Raw genomic sequence first — 23,034 nt, forward strand, 5'->3', positions numbered from 1 at the left:
CGTCTTTCAAGTTTAATCACTTTAGCTTCAATGTAGTCGTCATCACACATGTTGCCCAGCAATATTAGAGCATTATTTTAGCAGAGGGATGCCTAAAATCAACAATGACAGCGTTGCTTCACTCCCAATATATCGACCGAGTCAAATTTGCCTTGTAGCCTATGTGCTCACTGTTCATTGTGCTGTAAACTAATATTTTTTGATGTGTCCTCAGTCGAAATCTGTACCTAATGTTTACAAACGAATGCGCAATCATAACACCCGTATATCAAATTCATAACAGTAATTGAACACAGGCAAATACCATGGTTCACAGCTAGATTCGCTGAAATGCAGTAGGCTACACATTCTATTTCTCTCTTTCAAACGGGAATACAATACCGTAGCAGACTTCCATCAATATTGAACTACAACTCTAATTCATCGCATAAAATACCCGTACAAGTCACAATATAATCGCCTCGCTCACATATACCACTTGTTGTGCCAGGAACCCTGCTATACTGGTAGTGGATTTCCAGTAAATTCGGCCCTCGGTAAATTCGGCCAGTGAATTCGGCCCTCGGTCACTTCGACCCTCGGTAAATTCAGCCCCCGGTAAATTCGGCCAGGGCAACAATAACATTCCCTAACCTAACCCTAATCACAACCCTAACCTAATCCTAATCCTAACCCTAACCGTAATCATAACCCTAATCACAACCCTAATCCTAACCCTAACCTCCTAATCACTTGATAATAATATAATTCACATTAATAGTTGGTAATACAATTTTACACAAAATTCTCCCAGGGCCGAATTTACCGATTGAATTTGGTCCTCAGTAAATTCGGCCCCGTATATATCCGCGTTATCTCCCGTGACTGTGTGATATACGCATACCCTGACTTTCAAATCACTCGATAATAATATAATTATGTAATTCATTCACATTAATAGTTGGTAATACATTTTTATACAAAATTTTCCGAGGGACGAATTTACCGAGTAAATCCGGCCATCGGTAAATTCGGCCTCGTGAATATCCGCGCTATCTCCCACGATTACGCTATCTACGAATACCCTGACATACAAATCACTTAATAATAGTATAATTATGTAATTAATTCATGTTACCGGTTGGTAATACATTTTAATACAATATTCTCGGAGGGCCGAATTTACCGAGGTCATGGCCGAATTTACCGAGGGCCGAATTTACTGGCAACCCTGGTAGTGAATGGCATGATATTTACGGGCGTCTTCATTTGGTTCAAGCATCATATTATGTTCATTATGATCCTTTTTTCGATTATACTCCTTGTACAAAATAAAGATGGCCGTATTGATTATTCTGCGCATAGAGAAACGACAGAAAGCTGTACCTATATACGCAAAGCGCCTATGTCTGTCTGACTTCCTCAGTACTCGATAATTTCAATATAGTCTCAACAGCGTCGCGACCTGCATCGCTATACTACGTCGCGCTTCACTATATCGACGGTCGATTATCTGCCCATTGTGAATCATAAAAGGTCGAGTAAAACAAACAAGGTGACATGGTGTTATGCTCATCGCCATATCCTAACTGAAGAAAGACTGCGTGGGCATTGCATGGTTCATATCAGAGTGTATATAGAGTGTACCCTAACCCTTTGAGTACACTCTGGTTCATATATCAAGAGGCACATGATGAAAAATTCTTTTATAGAGTGTACTGTACGCAACATTGTCAGAATGAAGCAAGCAACACGGTGTATCGCCAGCAGTGTACAACGCACAACTTCAGTTTTGCTAGCCAACAACTAGCTGCTGTTGAACGTTCTTTCTCCATTCTTGGCAAGCTACAGGAGACTTTCTACCCGAGAATGTAGGAAAGTATCTTTCGTTGCACTGCAAATTTATTTTACTTATTTAGACCATATTGCGTAATGTAACTACTGGAATTCTTCATAGGTCCAGATTTCGTTAAAATAAAGTTTTTTCATGTAAAAATTTGTCAGTTTTTGACTCAAAGACTTTTTTTCAGGCCAAACATCTTCGTATGGACAGATAGTTCCAACCAGAAAATAAGATAATTGGTACAATTCTAACATTATGTGCTAAAACGCCTAATTTACATACATGCGAGTGTAAAATTTTGTCAAAATTAGACTTTTCAAGGTCAAAAAATACTGTGTCTTTTGATCAAGTGTAGCAGGGATGTTTCACTTTTTTACAAAATCCAAATCGAATCACCCAGGTAGGCCTAGGCTACTTATTGATTCAATTCAATTTACCGTTAAAAATTTCATCATTTCAATACACCACAAGACTGCGATACAATGAAACATAGGAAGGTGTCGAGACGACTTGAGGCGAGTCGTCTTCGAAATCAGACACCCACCTATAGCTGGCCTATAGGCGAGGGAAAAAAGGATAGGCGCATGCACTCTGAATGAAAAATAGCCTATGGCAAAAAGGTGGCATTTGTCGGAAGCCGAGATCAATATGTCAGGTCGTGGTCCAGTAAACTAGAGGGCTAAATAGTACAGTATACTGTATTGATTCAGTAGAAAAATTGTTTGTGTTTCGACTTGGATGTGCACGGGACAGATGCTCGATGACTCCCGGATAGCCGACAAACTGCTCCACAAATCAGGTCCGGCATATGACCTGATGAGCGATGATCTTTTTAGTCTACCATATGGTAGTTATGCTAGTTGGACGAAGAGGACGCGTGTGTTGTTGGGGGTGGGGGGGGGGGGGGGGCGAGCTAGCTCCTAGGGGGGCCCAAATTATTTCGTGATTTAATATAAGATATATCAGTTTTTTGGGAAATTTATGAAACTTTTTCAAACATTTTTCGCGCTGCGCGTGAGTTGCCAAATATCTTGATTATAGGGTACCCTTCCCCAAAAATGGGCACTTATTTGGCGTCGGCCATTTACCGTGTCATGACGCACCAAGAAATATGACGTTATAGGCCATGTAACATGCGACTCGGAGAAGTGTGTCAGAACGATCAGCAGCGAGAAGACCATTAGCCGAGAAGGAATGCCGTTGTGCTGACCGAAAACTTCGATATATATATGTATATGTTTGATTGTACATATGCGCTTAAATGGCTGGCGGCCTGGCGCCGTTCCTGTCCTGGCGATCTGAACCCCATAGGACAAATGCCAGCCGGCAGGGGAAAATTATTTGCCAGAAAAGAAATACTAATGTGAAATTGTGTGCGTCCTCAGCAGTTACGTTTTGGCGATTTCAATATCTTTTGACATCAGATAAGGAGGTCACGAAATAGCATCATGTAACGAAGACAATTGTACCAACGGGTCCGCCCGCGATCTTTCTCATATAGGTTGTTATTCATTCGTATGCGAAATGTTGTGATTGAAATATGTATTCATGGGAGATCGCGGACTCGCCATTTTGATAGCATAGCCGGACTCGTTACAGAAATGACATAATTCTTTCTTATCTAATTATAGTAGCATGCAAAAATGTGGCTTAGGGTATGGCGCCTTATACCTACCATACCAATATAAGTTCGTCAACACCAGGAAGTTTATCTGACCTTTGCACTATTCGGCATTTACACATGTAAATTGATGCTACCTCGGTACATTTGGAAACATTTCAAACCCTTCCTATTTTCTGTCTATCTACCTTACATATACATTTTACGGAGGCGCAACATTACGTTTACGGTTACCAGTTCACTGCTCATTAATTTTATTGCAGGCTGTTCAATTCTAGAGGTCTAAACTTTCACCGATTTACGAAACAATTTTAAAGGGTGGAGATATCGATTTCAGGTTGTGGAGAATGAAGACAAAATGTTGGGAACCGATCTTATATTTCGACGATACCTTTGTTTTATGAAATTTTGCAGATTATATTACTGCTAGTATAGTGCGTTGCCACACTAGATTTACATGCCATGAGATTCTGTTGCGATTTCCAAATAATCCCGTCTTCGATAATTAGGCAACCTACATCGCTGATGGCATCGTGATGTAAATAAACAGGGGATATCATTGATGCATCAAGGCTGTTTAAATGGATAATTTCATCCAAAATAATTAGATTATAAACGCCGGTACATTTCCACACATCAAAAATATAATATCACTTGAGAGATTGGGCAAGTTGCGAAAGTATGGAGAAAGCATCAAATATGGTATGGAAGAAGGTTGCTAGGTATGGGAAATGGTTAAGTATGGTATGGAACGATTGAGACGGGTATGTAGCATGGAAAATTTCAACTCTATTTCATACTATACCATGCTCTGCATCATACATGCGTGCCATGGGCCACATCTTGAAAATCAGATACCTTTGCCGGAAATATTGCTGTACATGATAGGAAGCGGGAGCTTATCGATACGGACGGCACATTATTTCATCATTGCGGTGAATTTGATCTTTAAATCAACATATCAAACATGTTGCAATTCAGATGTGTGCCTTTTAGCGAACGTCATAGTGGATGGATCTTATGCCAGGTATCAGACGTATGTCCTATACATTACAGCAGTTGGTCCTCAACCGGCGTGCCGCGGCACACTATTGTGCCATTTACGTCTTGCAAGGGTGCCGCGAGCGATTTCTTCTAAATTTTGAAATTATGCGCTAAATAATTCTAGTATATAGCAAACGATCAACAGTCTAAATGGAGCTTGATGTGGAGTTTGTACAATGTTCATTTGACAAATCTAAATTGTTATTATGCCCGCAATCAATATCCCCCGCGAACTCGCTTTACCCGACATATCGCGTGCGTTGAAGGCTGAATTTAGTGTTGGACAATACGTTGTTTGATCGCATAGAGTGCATTCATGGCGGCGCCTGTATGACAATGCAGTTTTCTAATCCTCATTGTCTCCCCAATCACCAGCGAGAAATGAACTCCTTTGGAAGTGACGTTCGCGTTTGCAAATTCGAATCACAAACATTACAATCCACATTGCTATGCCGGCATTTCGGGTAAAATGTAGGTTTGCAGCACAACGTTATTACCGGCGACGAATATGAGAATTGAGGTTGATCGAGTTATATCAGTTGGCTACACTTAGCAAAGTCGTTTACCAAATCGTTTGAAGTTTCGGCTAGATCGCAACAGACCAGTCATGTGGTAGCGGAGGTACCAACTAAAAATACAAAGCATCACACGGAAGCGGAGAAATAAGTTATTCTTCCGACTTGTACGGAATGGTCACAACGTTTGCGTCCAAACTGCAGATTAATTGAAGACGATTCCCATGTCAAATGATCCCACTACTAGACGTATTTGGGTCATGTCCAGAGATATTAGCATATTTGGTAGATATCTTCAACAGATAAAATTAGAGAATCACAAGATAAATTTAAATCGTCGTCAGTATGAGCGGGAACTTGTAGCATGTTCTCCCATTTATCCGAAACGAATAAAATCGAAATCGTGCCTTTACTTCAATTTTTCACGTCGTATCTGTGCCAGGGTTGTGACCAAGTCACGAGGCACCGAGTCACAAGTCAATCTCATTTCTATAGTTTTGACTCGAGTCCAGTCGAGTCATTTCAATTCACACCCGAGTCAAGTCCGAGTCCAAGTCATTGCGTCGACTGCTCAGTTTCCAGTTAAAGTCTTGATTAACCCACTTTTTAAACTCTGGTGATATCGAATGGTTCGCATTTATAATCTACTAATTTTCCTGATTTTAGCAGTCTGGTCGCACTTTCAAGTACCAGTACCAATAGACGAAATACCAATAGTTTGATTACTTTACTATTATAGAAAATTATAATGAAATGTAGGTCTTGGCCGTCTGAGCCTCGAGTCATGCGCAATGACTCGAGTCCAAGGCGAGTCAATACACAGATTAACTCGAGTCGAATCGAGTCAATTCCGTGTTTTGGGAAAATGACTCGAGTCAAGTCGAGTCATCAAAAAGTCGTGACTCGAGTCGAGTCTTGACTCAAGTCATTACAACCCGGATCTGTGCGATACCGGATTTCCGTTCTGGTCATATCGAATGTGCGTTCAGACATTGAAAGAATAGAAGTCAAGCGCAAATTTCGCACTGACCTTGTTTGTGACGAAATTCAATAAATTGTTTTGTATTCGCTAGAACTGTTCCATTTAATACAAAAACATTTTGGATTGACCGCAGAGGTGGTCGCATTAGTCAGCATTACTGCTGAAGTGAGTGCTGTTAAGTATTCTGGTAGTTTGCAGGTGCCGTAAGCCAAAAAAGTTCAGAATCACTGTGCTGGTGTGCTGCGAACAACTTTTCATTTCCAAAGGGTGCCACGAGGTCCAAAAGGTTGAGAAACACTGCACTCGGCGACTCGGTTCCTCATACATGCGTGCCATGGGCCGCATCTGGAAAATCAGATCTATTTGCCGGAAATTTTGCTGTACATGATAGGAAGCGGGAGCTGATCGATACGGCACGTTATTTCATCATTGCGGTGAATTTGATTTTTTAATCAACATATCAAACATGTTGCAATTCATATGATGCTTCTCAGCTATGTGCCTTTTAGCGGACGTCATAGTGGATGAATCTTATGCCAGGTATCAGACGTAGGCTATATCCTGTACACTACAGGCTGCAAATATAGTCAAGTATTTATTTATTCGAAACGTGTATCGAAGGACTGACTGTCCAAGTGTCCATACCTGAAAATGAATACGGATTACGAAGAGATTGGAACCGATTCTGAGTTGACGAAAGGACAAGAAACTTTCGAACTACATGGAAAACGTTATAAAATATCCTTCAAACGATGGGTATTGCTTTTGCTAGTCAGTTCTATATTGATGCTGGATATTTTCAACATGTCCTTCTTCGGTTTCATAAACGACATCACAGCCGAGTTCTTCAACACTAATCCTGCCACAGTGGACGTATTGACGGCCATCAACTATATAACGAGAGCGACATTCGGAATCATCGTATGCTTCTTCAGCGACAGAGCAAAATTTCGTAACATGACTTTATTGAGCTCTGGTATTATGGTCGTTGCCAATGCGTTTATCACATTTGGTGTTTCGTCTCGAAGTAATCTAACATTCGTGATGCTCGGTCAAGCCTTAACTGGAGCGTCATCAGCGCTAACTGTAGTGCTGCTGAAATTACTGGCTATGAATTGGTTTCCAAAGTATGAAAGTGGCAGAGCTGTCGCGTTTCCGCTTGTTGCAAGAAGGATAACTTCGATTTTGTCGAATGCTGTTGCCACAAGATCAATGGGAAGTATTGGAAACATAGCGACAGAAATTTCCCGAAACATGACTGATACTCTCGAAGAACGTCAGCTAGTCAAAAAATATTCAATGGTGTACTTGATTGTATTCGGTGCTTTGTTGTTCATATCGTTCATATGCTTTGTGACGTCATTTGTGATAGTTTCTGAAACACCTCCGGAAGCAGCGGTATCCGGAAGGACAAATGAAGGAAGTTCTCCCATTGAACAACATAATTGCAAGGATGATTGGAAACGGTTTCTTAACGTTTGGTACAATCGACCGTTTGTTTTATTGCTTTTGACGACCTCTTTCATAACCACTGCCTTGCCGTTGACCGAAGTACTTTTATCGTCTATCATTACATCTTCTTTCCCCGGTACAAATGATGCATATGCTGGAACAGTCTACATGTCCAACGTCTTCATTTCTTCCATTGGTTCGGCAATTGCCGGATACGTTCTCGATCGGTATAACAGGCCACGGTTAATGCTAATCGTGCTAACTGTTTGCAGTATGGTTGGCATGGTGGCATTACCATTAGGTTTATCAGATTATTTACGTTCCCAGGGTTTAGTGATTGCTTCCATTTCATTGATTGAAAGTACGAGATATGTTGTGTACGTTTGCTTAACACATCGCACAGTAGCGGTAATGATCGACCAACCTTTTGCTATTCGGTTAAGAGCAGTTTGCCTTGCGAGTTGTGTATCGGTTATAAGCATCCCAATAAGCACAGTAATTGTCAGATGGTTGATAAATACGATTAATGTTGCCGTTGCAGCGTGTTTTCCGTTACCTTTCTTCTTCGTTTCCGTGCTTTTGTATGTCTTCTGTTGGTCGAATCTTAAAAGCAAATGAAAAAAACTTTAAACGCCATGTCTATTCTCGAAATAGTTTCCTTGATTGAATAAACAACCTTGAAACCAAAAACTGTATTACCAAAACTACTCCGCCGCTGCAGTAGCAGAAATAGTGATGGACATAACTATCTGGCACAGTTTAAACTCCAGGTCAACTTGTACCCACTTATACCCATAAGACATACTTATTATAATTGTCACATTGCCAATAGCTTAATTACTGATACTGTGTAATGTATATAGATGTTTCTTTGGGATTTGTGGATAAAATATATCTAAAAAACAGTTGGAGTAGCAAGGTCAATCAGCGATAAGGTGCATTCGAAATGTTTACAAAACATTTTTGATTTGAAGTTGTTAATCTCGGCAAATTAAGGAACAGTGGTTTGAAATCGAAATTCCTGATTTTTTTACCTAATGTGTTCCAATAAAGGAATTGAAACGTCGCAGCTGAATCCATTATCTCCTGTGATATAGCCTACATATAGTCACTATTCCAGATTAATTTTAAGAGGAGCTGCTGGGAACAGAAATGACTACGCTGGGCGTGATTCATTAAAAACCTGCCTTTTTGTTGCGACCATACCCAAAGCGGTCGTCGGAACCGTTACGCGTTATTATTATATTCCCCTCCACCTATCTTTTTGGCAAAGGATTTTCGGCACTTGTTCTTATCAAATCGAAGGCGCGGATTTTCAAGGCACTATACCACATATTTCAAGAAATGCAGCTGCAGAATTCGCTTCGAAATAATAAAAGTATCTCCAAATTTTACGGTATGATGTTATTTACAAAAAATGTCATCCTGTTGCTGTTTATCACTAGTCTACACTCTATATGGTACATGTACATTGTACAATGTGTGAGTGCCAAACTAGATCTCCAAAACGTAATAATATCATATAATCTCCACTGAATTCGGATACTTCGGTTCCGCTCACTTTGGCCAAATAAATAGGATAGATAGTTATATCCATTTATTTGGAACACCAGTGAAAATCCGGTACGGACCAACTTTCCTGTACCACCTTGTTCTACACGATTTACATAATTTTAAGTAAACGCGACTAACGAGGCTCGTACTGTCTTAGCCAATATAAGTTTATTGTTGATTGTTATCTCAATGATCGTCGTTATTTCACCATAATCGCCCATCTTGCGGTAAAACGATCGAAGTACTGTGTTTCAGTACCTAACGATAAGCTACGAATCGGTGTCCGAATTAAACGGAGAGTTGTCCGAATTAACGGAAGTTTTGCGTGCAATTTCCATTTTCGTCCCGTTTCTGATTTGATGAACTATTCTAGAAATGGTTTGAACTGCTAGTTTGAATGCTGGCACGTATTTACTCGCCTAGGCTAGGTGCTGGTAGTAACATTTCAATATTGAATCAATAGAATCTGACTTAACTTTGAGCCTTGCGTTCATGTTAGAGATTCGTTGTTTTAGGCAGTGCTTCTCAACGTGTCACAGTGAGCGCCACCAAATTGATCTCGCCTACAACCACTGGATACCTTTGTCCGAGTTTTCAACTGTTCTTGCAGCTAAATCCACACATGGAAAATCGGTATTGAAATTCACAAAACATTAGAATATCTAAATTTGAAATTCACAAAACATTAGAACATCTAGGCGTTGCAATGGGCGTCATATAGGCGTGGCAATTAGGGCGACGTGGCCTTCTGTGATTGGCGGGCGCCAAACCCAGCTCATCCTACTACTGGCGGTAATATAGAGTATAACAAAATTTGAGGACATCTAAATTCTGAGTATAGCATTAGGGAAGCTGAAGACAGAAAAACAGTCAATCAACACGCTCCAACATCCCTTACCCGGACCTACGCTACTATAGTAATAGCATAGTGTCCTATAGTAATATAGCTCCCGTGCCAGATGCTAAAGTGGTAACTAATGAAGAACAGTTTTTCATTTCTGGCAATGATTTCGCAGTATTAAGGTCTGGTCCGTACGCATAGGAACTTGAAACAGGTAGCCTACGCATGTTTTTCGAATTAGGAGTAGGCCTATTACGGGAGAGATTAGAAATTTTATCTTATTCGTGATCATGAGAATGGTGCCTATGTTCCATTTCCCCGAGGCATCAATTCATGAACTGAGCAAGTGAGCATCCATGTTATCAATGGCGGACGACGTCTAGATGTGTGAAGCCTCCTATGAACATTACCGCGGAGACTTCACATTCAGCGAGTGAAACATGTGCTGGCTGGGCAGATTTCGGACCACTAATCCACACAAGCAAAGGATCTCAGCGTGACTGAATTGCATTCCAGCGTTTGCTTCTTTCGGCAGTCTTGGGGCTATGACCTGACAAGCTGCGAGAACACACATACTAACAATATTCCGTTATGCTTGGTGCATTCATTCGAAAACTAAATGTCAACAGAATCTGTCTTGCCATCGACGCAATGTGAACGAACATAAGGAAGCGAAGCAAGAACCAAAAGCAGGATAAACACCAATACACAACCTATTATCAACAGCGGGTTATCTCCGAATGTAGGTGTTGCAGGTCGCAGCATCTCGGGTTCGCGTGGAATCGCCTCATCAGCGAACGCACGGCCAACCTCTAGTGCGTCCAAGACAAGTCTTCCATGCCATTGATGCTGTCCCACCTTCGCCACGAGAGCCATTTATCACGATAACCGGTCCTAGCACCACAACCGCAGGCACTACGCTTTGCTTTCGTCGTGCATAATCGCAACGTAGCGTACCCGATGAACGGCATTGCTTTCAATATAAAATTCACGTAAGCGTTCGTTGTATAACGTAGGCTACTCTACACTGTATTACCTGGAGATTCTCTTGCACAAGATTGCAGCTCAGCATGAACGTAAAATTCACCGCAAGCCACACGCGGCGTTTGAAACGATACGCAAACGACGTTGGAAGCGAAACTATAGAGCGAATTAATGATCGATGAATGGCCGGATTCGACCTCGCAACCGTCGCCGACAATATCGAGGAGGCGCGGACTTCCGTACTCCCGAAGCAGGACAAATACATCCCGGCGATGCCAGTAGTCAAACGAACCACACTGAAATCATGAAGGGAGTCAAATGGCGAGTAACCAAGACGCACTATATGAAAATAATTTATATTTCGTCGAGTTCAGCTTAGCGTAGGGCATAAAATCAGGTGAACGCGACTTTGAGCAGGAACCAGGTTATGCTTTCACCCCGGTAAGTGAAAATGAGACAAATACCACTTAAATTCATATGCAGCTATAGGCTAATGGGTTCTCCTGAGTTTAAAAGTAACAAAACCCACGACACCCATACGTATTAGTGCAAGTGTGTCAGTTTCGGTTTCGGAAGAGGTTCAGTTTAATAATGTCTCATGTAACACGAAAATCATCATTTTCAACACGTTACGCGTTAATATTATATTCTCCTTCTCCTATCTTTGTGGAAGGGGATTTTCGGCACTCGTTCATGTCAAATCGATGACGTGGATTTTCGAGACACGACCATGTACTTCCAGAAATGCACAGAGGTGGTCAAAGTAGTCAAGAAAGCTACTCAAATAGAAGTAGAAGTAGCGGCGTAAAAATCTACTCAAGTACTAGTAGAAGTACTTCTTTCATAAGCAACCTAAAACTACTTGAAGTAGAAGTAGAATTTGCTGGCTTTAAATCTACTCAAGTAGGTAAGTAGTTTTGAAAACGCTCATAATACGTTCGCATGGACTTTCAAAAGCTGCAAATTGAGCAATGCAGAAGGTGCAGAGAGCTTCATGTACAATGCATAAGCATATTGATGCATCCCATAAGTTATAAATTTCCGACAGAATTAGCATTCGACCGCATCATGAGATGCAAATGATAGTTTTGTTATGGAAATGACATAATAATCTTTTGTTTACTCGAACATCACGTTTTAGAAAATGTCATGGCATGTTCCCTCACGCATATTACGGCCTTTAGTTTGGTCAAAGAGCAATACGGAGAAGTTGTATGAATGCGATGTTAGCACTTTGCGCGATTCGTATACGATGATAAAAGATATGGCGTAACGTACAAATGCTATATAGTGTAATAGTATTTTCGGAAAATAGAGGGCGATGCTACACTTGCTTTTAAACTTATACATGGATGTTCTCCAGACAAAAGAACTGAGACTAATTAGAACTGTAAGTAATAATACTGCGAATTGAACGAGAAATACCAATACTACATCAGAAAAGCGGAAAATGTAGTACATGTATTTTGTCGCGACAGTGTTAACGGTGGTCTGCTAAAACAGATCGAACGCTTAAAAAGTCAGAGATTACGATATGATTGGTATGCTAGATTGCAAAGCGGTAATTTCAAACGTTATGATGGGCTATATTTACTGTAATGAAACATGTCGCATGGGCGACAATGCGTTGCGAACCAATCAACCTGCTACCTAAATAATATTCACTTTCGTGGAAACAGATTTGTAACTCCATATCTAGTTTGTATGAAGCGCGGCGGAAATTCTGGTTTTGACTTGAATTTTTTTAAACTGAAAGTTGGAACTCCGTGAAAACAGCCCGAGGGTTCCGCAGTTTCTCTTTCTAATTGGAGGGTTACACTACTTCTACTTGACAAAATGAAAATAGCGAAAAGTAAGTAAGTAGATCACAAAATATTACGAAGTAGAAGTAGAAGTAGCGAAATTTGAGTAAGTAACAGAAGTAGAGGAAAACTACTTGAGTACTTCGAAAAAGTAGAAGCACTTCGTTACTGACCACCTCTGGAAATACAGCTGCAAAATTTGCTTTGAATTATTAAAAATATACCCGATTTCAGCACATAGTATGATGTTATTTTCAAGAAATGTCACGTTGTTGTTGTTTATCTCAAGCCTAAAGTTAAGAATTGCACAAGACAGATGACGGTTGCATGATAATTGAGCTTAATTGGAATTAAAGGTTGAGGGGATCCGCGAAGAAAAAAAGGTTGAGAACCACTGCAATCTGCAATTGAGGACCAGGCATCTCATAGAATATCGTTCGCATGCTTTATTGAGCTTTGTGATCTTCAACCCGCTATAATTGCCTGATCGAGCTGTCGCAGTCTCACGGTCCCTTTTACTACTTTGAGGTTCGAAGCCCCAGAACCGTATAGCCTACTTATGGGCAATTGGGCAACTCTAATAAATGAGCTCATTTTCACTAGATACTAGATCGCCGATTGCAAACTATATGTCATCAACATTAATTTTGCTTTTAGGTGGTTATATGCTATTATCGATAGTAATGAGACAAAATTTTATTAACCTTAGAAAAAACACTATGATTTCCATTGGTAATTCATGGACCCCTTAAAACTATAGTCCGCCGAGTCCCAAGGCGTCCATGGACCCTGGTTTAAGAATCACAATCATCCACCTTTAAGGCTTTGTTGCTTTTGGTATTCTTGGGTTTTCAACTACTATGGTCATTTACACCAGGTCGAATATTCCATATTATGATTGCTGCTGATCTGTCGGCTTGTAGCACACCACGGCCCACTTTCGTTCCAGGCTTACGCAAGACACCGATTGTGCGATTTACATCGTAGCGCATATGCGGCTGGGGCGCTGTGAGTGAGTACAATCAAGTAGGCTAGAGGCTACCTCGCAGCACGTCAGTCAATGCTTTGTAGTGTACATGTACACGGGTTGTATTGATTTGCTACAGGATTGAGACAGCCGCTATACTGTGATGATTACTTTTCCTATTTAATTAGCATTCATAGTAATGCCCCGCAGTCCGCTGCAATGATTTCGACTTGCTCCGTGTTTAGTGTTTCTCGCGAGAAGGAGTGTGCGTTGGCGTTCGTGTTGACGTTGCTCTTATTAGATAAATTCAGGGATATCTATGACTGTCTAGAACAGGGGTCCACGGCACGCGACCTGATTTGAGAGTTCGAAGTTAGCTATTCTCTTGTGCCCAACATCACTATTCCTAACCAGCTGAAACGGCTTTGGCGATGGCAACATCATTCCTTCGAGGGAGAATCAGCTGATATGAATGGGCAATGGGCATTGGGCAACATATGGCAATAGGGCATATTGCCGTGACGTGCAATGGTCGAGACACTGCCAAGACCGAGACGCTTAGAAACGGCTTAGATCTTCCTCACAAGTCCAGGCATTACGAGGGGGTAGTGATTATCAGCTATTACCGTGTCTCGCTAGCTCCAATATCGATACCTTAGTCGCTGAAAGTCGTTGTCTGGTATCGTTTGCAGCTCACTAAAAGTGATGATAATGATAGTTTTTGTTGTATTTGTATTTCTTTACTAAATATTATTCATCATGTGGTAACTGACCGTCACCCACGTTAGAGAACGCAACGTTGTACTGGTTTAAAGTTTCAAAAACTTGGCTGCTAAACGGTGTGGCCTATTTTGGCTGACCTCGGGGAGATCAAAATTTATTCCCCAATATAATATCGCATACTCTGCCCGGAGTCTAGTCTTATATACCGGGGTGTGGCTTAATGCTACATCTTTATCACACTATATTCACTGCGACGTGTCCTTTATTCGTGAATACACAAGCGGATTATCCATGTATTATCCATCAATTATCCATGTAAAAAGGCTGCATCGTTTATAGCGGGCACGGATATCTAGAACTAAAAGAAAGATATCCCTGGTATGGCCTTCGGCAACGCATTCCAAATTCGTGAACCGAGTCCCGAGATAGTTCCAACACAGAACTCAAATGAGAAATAAGGTAGAGTACCCTTTGTACAAAATTAATGCAAATGGCGGGGAAACAGAAACTGATCGATAATGCATTTCATTCATTTCAATACCGGCAATTCAGCTTTTACGATTTTTATGAACTATGCATTTCCATGCAGTTATAGTTATTGGCACGAGGAAGTGACTGGGAACACAGGATAATGAAATCGGATTACGAAGAAATTGGAAGCGACGATGAGTCGACGACAGAACAAGAAACTTTTGAACTACATGGAAAACTTTACAAAATATCCTCCAAACGATGGATATTGCTGCTGCTTGTTAGTTCTATTTTGATGCTGGATATTTTCAACATGTCCTTCTTCGGTTTTATAAACGATGTCACAGCTGAGTTCTTCAAAACTAACCCAGCCATAGTGGACATATTGACTGCCATCAACCATATTGCGAGAGCGGTGTTTGGTACAGTTGTGTGCTTTTTTAGCGACAGAGTAAAATTTCGAAACGTGACTATCTTGACTTCGGGTATTATGATTGTGGCGAATGCCTTGATCACAATTGGTGTTTCGTCACGCAGTAATATTGGATTCGTGATGCTTGGTCAGGTTCTGACCGGAGCGTCGTCCGCGTTAACTGTATTGCTGGTGCAATTGGTGGCGATGAATTGGTTCCCAAAGTATGAAAGGGGTAGGGCTGTCGCATTTCCCTTAGTTGCGAGGAGAATAACGTCAATTGTGTCGAGTGCTGTAGCTACGAGGTCTATGGGACGTGCTGCAAACATAACCACCGAATTTACACGAAACGCGAGTGATATATTTCAGCAACGTCAGTTCATAAACACATATTCAACAGTGTACGTGATTGTGTTTGGTGTTCTTTTGTCCATTTCATTTCTATGCTGTGTGACGTCGTGGATGATAGTTTCTGAAACACCCCCGGTAGCAGATGGCTCTGCGCTGTCAAATAATCTAAGATATACATCTGAACAGCACCGATTACAACACGATTTCAAGGAAGACTTGCAAAGATTTATCTACGTATGGTACAATAGGCCTTTTGTTTCACTACTAGTGGTCAGTTCTTTCGTATCTACTGCCTTGCCGATGACCGAAATACTTCTGTCTTCTATATTTACGTCCACCTTTCCCGGTGCAAATGATGCGTCTGTTGGAACAATTTACATGTATAATGTGTGCATTTCTTCCGTTGGTTCAGCCATCGCTGGATACATTCTCGACCGATATGCCAGGCCGCGATTGATGCTGGTCGTGCTTACTGTTTCTAGTATGGTTGGAATTGTTTTACTGTCGTTGGGTTTATCAGAATACGTGCATTCATTGGATTTAGTTATCGGTTCCATTTCGTTGACTGAAAGTACGAGATATATTGCGTTTGTGTGTATCACCCACCGCATAGTGGCGGTTATGACCGATCAACCTTTCACTATTCGGCTAAGAGCGGTTTGTCTTACGAGTTCCATATCGAACATTAGCATCCCAATCAGTACGTTCATTGTTAGATTAATGATTAATAAGATTGATGTTGCCGTTGCGGCGTGTTTTCCATTACCATTTAACTTCATTTGCGTCATTCTGTATGTGTTCTGCTGGTCACAATTTAAAAGCAGTTGAGATTGTGTGTCTTTGAAACGGTATTCGAAAATGTATATATAAAAACCTTGATCGATGTTTTAGTAAGAAATCACAGCAATTTGGCCTATTATTCATCTTTATCCCACGTACGTCTGATTCTTCGCCTATATGAAATAGGCCTACTCGTTGCACGGAATCTGATAGTGTTGAAGGTCGATATCATTGGGTTTAGTATGAAAACACCTGCTGCTATCAGTAAGCTAGCTCTAACACACTCGCGTGCTCGTCGTCCAACTACCGCATGTTCGGCGAAAACCATCGCTAATCAAGGATGCTCGACTGCAACTGCGGAACAGCAAATTTGGACATACTTGTCGAGCTTTGTTGTCCAATATCCGCATTAAATTCGAAATATAAGCATATTCTACTCGAGATTACCGGACCACGATGATATATCGGTTTCGCCGCCGCAGTTTTTATGAGGGTCCTTTACATCCCGAGTTTAACAACTAGTAAGTAGTAAGTTTTCATTTTTTCCAGATTAGATTGGAATTCCGGATTCTCGAAAACTTGGAAATTGGAAATTGAAATTGAAAAGTAGCATTTATAATTTTTGTTGAATTATTAGGGTATGAGATACTCGAAAGGTTCCGTTGTATAACCTAGTTCCTGCAGAGCTGTCAAATTTGTTACTTCGCCATTTAACGGTCCGACGAAACCATCAATAATTACATTTGTTACCGGCATACAGCAAGAAAATTACGCGAAGCGGGAATAATTCCCCCATCAAAAAAAAGCCAAACAGCATAGCGATATAACCACCTCTCCAGAAAACAAGTAGAATAACACACCCCAAACCTCCTAGGTCTGCAACCTTAACCCAGGGCATTACAGAAAACTCACTCTTAGCGACTTTAACAAAATCAATACCCTGAAAAGGGGACCCAGGGAATATGTAATTTTCGGCGGTCTCACCTGGGCCTTCGTGAAATGGGAAACTCTTGCAAATTCAAACGACAGAACTAATAAAGCGATCTATTTACATATTATTCGGGCACCGTCGTGCTTGGCAGGGCGAGTTGAACTTCTCTCCATTGTGTCATAGATAACAGTGAGATTCAGCTAACCCAACATATGGCTCTTTGTTATGCCAATCGAAGAGAGTAGAACCATACTAGAAATAGTTTATAGCAAGTTTTTAAATAACCCCTTTACATTTTTACGCAAGATTTGATAAAAGTTGCAGCAAAAATTGGCGATGAAAAATAGAGAAAAGTTGCAAAAAGTTGCACTATAAAATCCCTCCAAACAGCTTAAAACATCATATTACATAGATTCTGAGTATCTACGAAGCTGTCGGAAGCTGTAAAAAAGTTGCAAAAACTTGCCCTTCTGATTACGAATATGACGTCGCTTTTTTTCTCTCACGTCAAGATTTTTTATAATCTGTGATCTAAAATTTTGCATTTCATCAGTGCTAAAAACAGCCTGTTCTGTGACGTATTCTTTGCTGTTTGGTCATAGCTATCACCATTTTGACGTCATCAGAGGTGGTCAAAGTACTTACCATAGGTACTCCAGTAGAAGTAGAAGCAACGGCGTCAATTTATACTCGAGTAGAAATAGAAGTAACGGCGTCAATTTCTGTTCAAAGTAGAAAAAAAGTAACTTTTTATAAATATGTAAAAACGTCATTCTCTAGGCCTAGTTTTTGATCTCAGTATCAATTTAATAATATTTTCTTCCTTTCAAAACCTCACAAGACTGCGATACAATGAAAAGATAAGAAAGCGTCGGAACGACTTGAAGTAGTCTTTAAAATCAGACATCAGACATCTGAAATCCGACCTCGGCCTAGGAGATGTAAAGAAGAGGTATGAACATCACACTGAATGAAAAATAAAGCAATATTGGGGCTGTGAAGCGTTTGAAAACAAAAATATTTACCATTTGGTGTGCCAATATGGTTTGGAGAGGGGCACATGTACATGGAAAAGATTGCTTTTTAAATTTAATGTCAAAAATCAGCATAAAATTAAAAATCCAATTTGACTTGCGCAATACGACCGATTCCTCATGGGCCAGATGTTACAATTGCATTACCTTCAAAAGTTTTACCAGCAGATGACGAAGATTCTCTCGGTGAAGAGTCTTTTTTCTGAAGAATGTTCTCAACATGAGTGTGATGGTGATCAGTAGCTATATTAAGTTGAATCAAGCTGAACTAAATAACTGTGTCATAAATTTGAATTTGCCAAATGCATCTGCTCTTATTGTAGGTTCCAGATTAAAAACCGAACATATAGCCTACTTGGCACTGATACCACTTTTGCTTCGTATATGCATCGTGCAGAGATGAGCGGATTTGGAATTTCTATGTCCTAATCCAATCCAAATACAAAACCTAATTCATAACTTTTCCATATTAAAGTCCATGTCCAATCCTAATCCGATTCCAACTTGAAATTCAGAAAAAATGCTAATTTATGCAAGGGAGGGATTGGAAAATTTACTTTCACAACCAACGATTCTCTTGATTTGAGATACCTTCGCATAGGGCTGCACCTCTTATGTTCATTTGCACCGAGTGAACCATAGTGTAGTGTACTATAAGTACATCAATAACTGAACTGAATAAAGTTTGTCACCATTCGCCACACGACATATTTATCTCCCAGGAAATCGGTAAATCCAATCCAAATCCTAATACCAGACATGGGGTAATCGCGATTAGTAATCTTAATCGATTACGACGATTACAGCATTTTCAAGTAATCGTAATCGCAATCGATAACATTCGAAAAAAATCCAAAGTAATCGTAATCGTAATCGACTTCACATATCTAATCGATTTCTTTGTGAAATAACGATTACTTTTTATTTGTAGAATGAATATGACATAACCGAACATTCGTGAACAAGGAAGAGATATTATACCAGGTTATTGATAGCGCAAGCGCTTGATTTTCAAACGCCACTGATCATTATTACGTCAGAAGTATTAGCTTTGCTCGTCCTTGCGTACGAAGTATCAACACGTAGTAAATATATATTCGATGTACATTGTTGTGTGATTGTTAAAACAGTGTAAGCCATGCTGTGTATCAGGTTATCAATACACTCCAGACGCCAGTACCTCGCAGCAATATAATAATCACCACTCTGCCTAGTTTCAAATAGTAACTTATGAATTGATGTTTGGTTGTGCTTATAACTAAACGCTGTTTGACCGTTGTTGCTTGGCGAGCAGTAGGCCTATCTATGTAGTACACGTATGTATTGTACGTACACCGGACAAAGATTTGAAGTTTTGTACTCGTCAAATAAAACATTACGATGGTTAAAATCTACAGCTGCGTTTATATATCATAAACGAGCCATTTTTTGCCGTTTCTCGTAACGGCTTAGCGACAGCTTGCAGTATCCGTATTAAGTGGAAGGTAGAATTTCAAGTTCACTTTATCTTATTCTCATATGACTACTTGAAACGGGCGCCAATCGTTATTTCACAATTCTTCACTCGACATTTATACCTGTCGCCATAGCCATCCGCTTATACACCATGTTAGCGTGGGTTGTAGGTACAATCAGGACCAAAACCGCAATTCATCCCCCACTCCAAACGTTGGTATTGGTAAGGTTGTATAACCAAGTTACAATGTTCCGAGTCACAAGTCAATCTCACTTTTATAGTTTTGACTCGAGTCAAGTCGAGTCATTTTCAATTCACCCCGAGTTAAGTCCGAGTCCAAGTCAGCTGGTATAGGGTCGAGTCCGAGTCATATTGTTTTACTCGGATACGAGTCCAAGTCGTTATGTTCACAGATCAGTATTCTGATCAATCCGTTTCAACCCACTTTTTTCAACTCTGCTCGAGTGATATAGAATGGCTCGTATTCATAATATTGTAATTTTCATCAGTTTTCACAGTTTACGGCCCTATTTCCGAATATCATGACTGATAGACGAAATACAAATAATGGGGTAACTTTACTATTCTTCGAAGTTGCATGGAATGTCTGTCTTGGCCGTTCTAGTTTCGATTCATATGACTTGGTTCGAGACATGCAAAATGACTCGAGTACAAGTCGAGTCAATACAAAAAATTACTCGAGTCAAGTCCAGTCACCAAAAAATCGCAACTCGAGCCGAGTCATTACTCGAGTCATTACAACCCTTGGTATTGGGGCCCCATAGGGGGTCAGTTTTCAAGTTGATGACTGAATTTCGTCAATAAGATTGGTAATTGCATTATATTGCTATTCATTCAGATTTACCGGTAGAGCAGGGGGCAAGTAATTCATAATTATAGCATCTGGTATGTTGTTATAATTTCATTATTGTATGTTGTTAATTCGTGACCTCCCGTCTTTTATATAATCAAAAGATACTGTAGTCGCCCAAACGTGGCAAACTAAAGGAAAAACTTTCGTGAGACGCACACACAAATTGTCATGTCTTCATTCCTCTGTAAGTGCCCCGGGTGGCATTTGAATTGTTGGGGCTCAGATTGGAAGGACGGACTATTCGTCACGCCCACAGAGCGCGGCTACTGACAATGGACACATACCCAACGTTTTTGCCAAGGCCACTCTTTGGTAGCACACTTTGTGGAGTTGCATGTTGGCCGAAATTGCATACGTCTTTTGGCGTGTCGGGGCGGGGTGATGACTGCCACCGAAATGCCCATTCCTATAAGTCATGCATGCTTTTTTTCTGAGGGGGAGAGGTATGCATTTCAAAATCAAGCTATTTAGAGACATTAAATCCCGCAGCTCGAAGAAAATTTTCAAGCTAATTAACTGTCTTGAAAATATGTTGATTTACGAAATACTTCTGATTCCCCTTAGAGCTCGCTCCCGGTCCTATTGGGGAGTTTGGGGTGTGGTAGTTACGGACCTGGCAAGAATGCAAATCGTTGGGTGCGACGAATAGTCCTGCATAAAGGTGGGCAATGGGTGCATTATGACGTAACAAGCAAATGACGTGTGGTGGTAAAGAAAGTTGTTATCTCATTAGACCTTTTCATCGCAAGCCTTATTTATATTGTCTTCCAATATCTCTTCTGAAATTAGTTCTAAGAAGCAAAACAAATGTAATCGTGAGTAATCGTGATTACTTTTGAAAAGTAATCGTAATCGTAATCGACTACTTCCTGATTTGGCTGTAATCGTAATCGTAATCGTAATCGCGGGATTCACAAGTAATCGTAATCGCAATCGATTACATTCGTGAAGTAATCACCCCATGTCTGCCTAATACGTTCAAAAAAAATCTCTAATCCTAATCCAATCCAAATCCGACAAAATTTCACAAATCCTGTTTTTTTAAAACCTAATCCTAATCCATGCTCATCTCTGGCATCGTGATAGTGAAGCGTCTTTGTCGGCGAATCCTCTTCAGTCTATTGTGTCGATGTTCAAGGTCTCATAGAGACATTTGGAACTGTGAATTGCGCGTCTTTATTTATGCGTCAAGCCTAAGAGCTGTTTTGTCGCACAATACAAATCAATGTGCTTCTCTCCCTGTAGCTGGTACAGCTGGGGTCGTACGAGAATATGAAACTTTTAATTTCAAATTTGGAATATAGTACTCAAACGTTTTAAGTTTTCGTTGATCTTGAACTCGTAAATATGCTACTGGTTCAACAGTCTAGAACCGCAAGGTATCCTTGTTTTATGTGAAAAGGGGACAGTATATAGAAATCATTGAATTAAACGTAAGTTGCCGATGAGAGACTGTCTTAAACCAGGCTTTAAAATGTTTCAGAGCCTGCTCTTATCGACATATATATAGTTGTATTTCCACCATTATATATTAAACCGTATCTCATGAAAAAGTTTCTAAAGACTCTGATCAAAGAGAGAGCACGTTTTAAATACATTCACGGAAAGTTTCCTCACTTGAGTTATTACAATAGAGGGTGTATTTGTTGGACCTCAAATCAGAACACTCATCAAAACCCCCTATTACTTATTAGGAAGGCGGATTTGGAAAAAAATACATGACTCTCTTTCATTGAAGTTGCATCTAAATTTCTTGGAAATACTAAGGATCCTGATCATTTGGAGGGTTCCAGTTCAAGATAATAAACCTCAAATCCAATAAAATAAGCTGAGATCTTTGTAGGATGTGCTTCGTGTCATATACGGACCTAAACGGGCATAGGCGCTCTTAATACAGCCATATTTGAGTAAAATTTTCATTCGATTTTTGCGAAAAATTGTGACGTGATGAGTGAATTCTGACGGCAAATTCGGTAAACTCAATTAATTGTTCTAAAAAGCAAAAACAGTTGAAAAATGTCGACCAGTGTAATCAATCAGATTATCCCCTTATTCTGAACGCTCTTCGCGCAAGCGCCAGTAATAATTACATTTTTCGCGCGCTCACGAGTTGGTTTATAATCTACAGTTTATTGTAAACGAACATGTAGAACAGTGGCCGGGAACCTTTTTTGTCCGAAGAGCCATATTGGCCCTATTTTTTCCATCTCAACTCCCAAACAGCCATACATGCCAATCAACTGTTACGTCACAATTGAAAATTCATGACGTCATGGTAGCTCTAATTCGAGCTCACTATATGGGATTCCTCGTGCGCGCCATATTCTCTGTAAAAACTGGTATATATTGCTCGAAAATAAAACTCGTAACGAGCGGTAAGGCACTGACGGGCCAAGCCTCACCATTGATAATGCAATC

General features: G+C 40.3%; 1 protein-coding gene across 1 annotated transcript; it reads left to right on the top strand.

The window, feature by feature from the left end:
* Positions 1–1,490: 1,490 nt before the first annotated feature.
* On the top strand, positions 1,491–8,126 carry LOC145438360 (choline/ethanolamine transporter flvcr2a-like). Its single transcript, XM_080315758.1, has one exon. The coding sequence runs from the start codon at positions 6,636–6,638 to the stop codon at positions 8,052–8,054; it is 1,419 nt and encodes a 472-aa protein (XP_080171884.1). The 5' UTR covers positions 1,491–6,635; the 3' UTR covers positions 8,055–8,126.
* Positions 8,127–23,034: the final 14,908 nt, after the last annotated feature.

This window comes from Botryllus schlosseri, chromosome 4 (genome assembly GCF_051294905.1).
Source record: "Botryllus schlosseri isolate E-star chromosome 4, Bs_hap1, whole genome shotgun sequence".
NCBI lineage: Eukaryota > Metazoa > Chordata > Ascidiacea > Stolidobranchia > Styelidae > Botryllus > Botryllus schlosseri.

Coding starts and splice junctions, on each gene's coding strand:
- LOC145438360 (XM_080315758.1), top strand. CDS start 6,636: ATGAATACGGATTACGAAGAGATTGGAACCGATTCTGAGTTGACGAAA.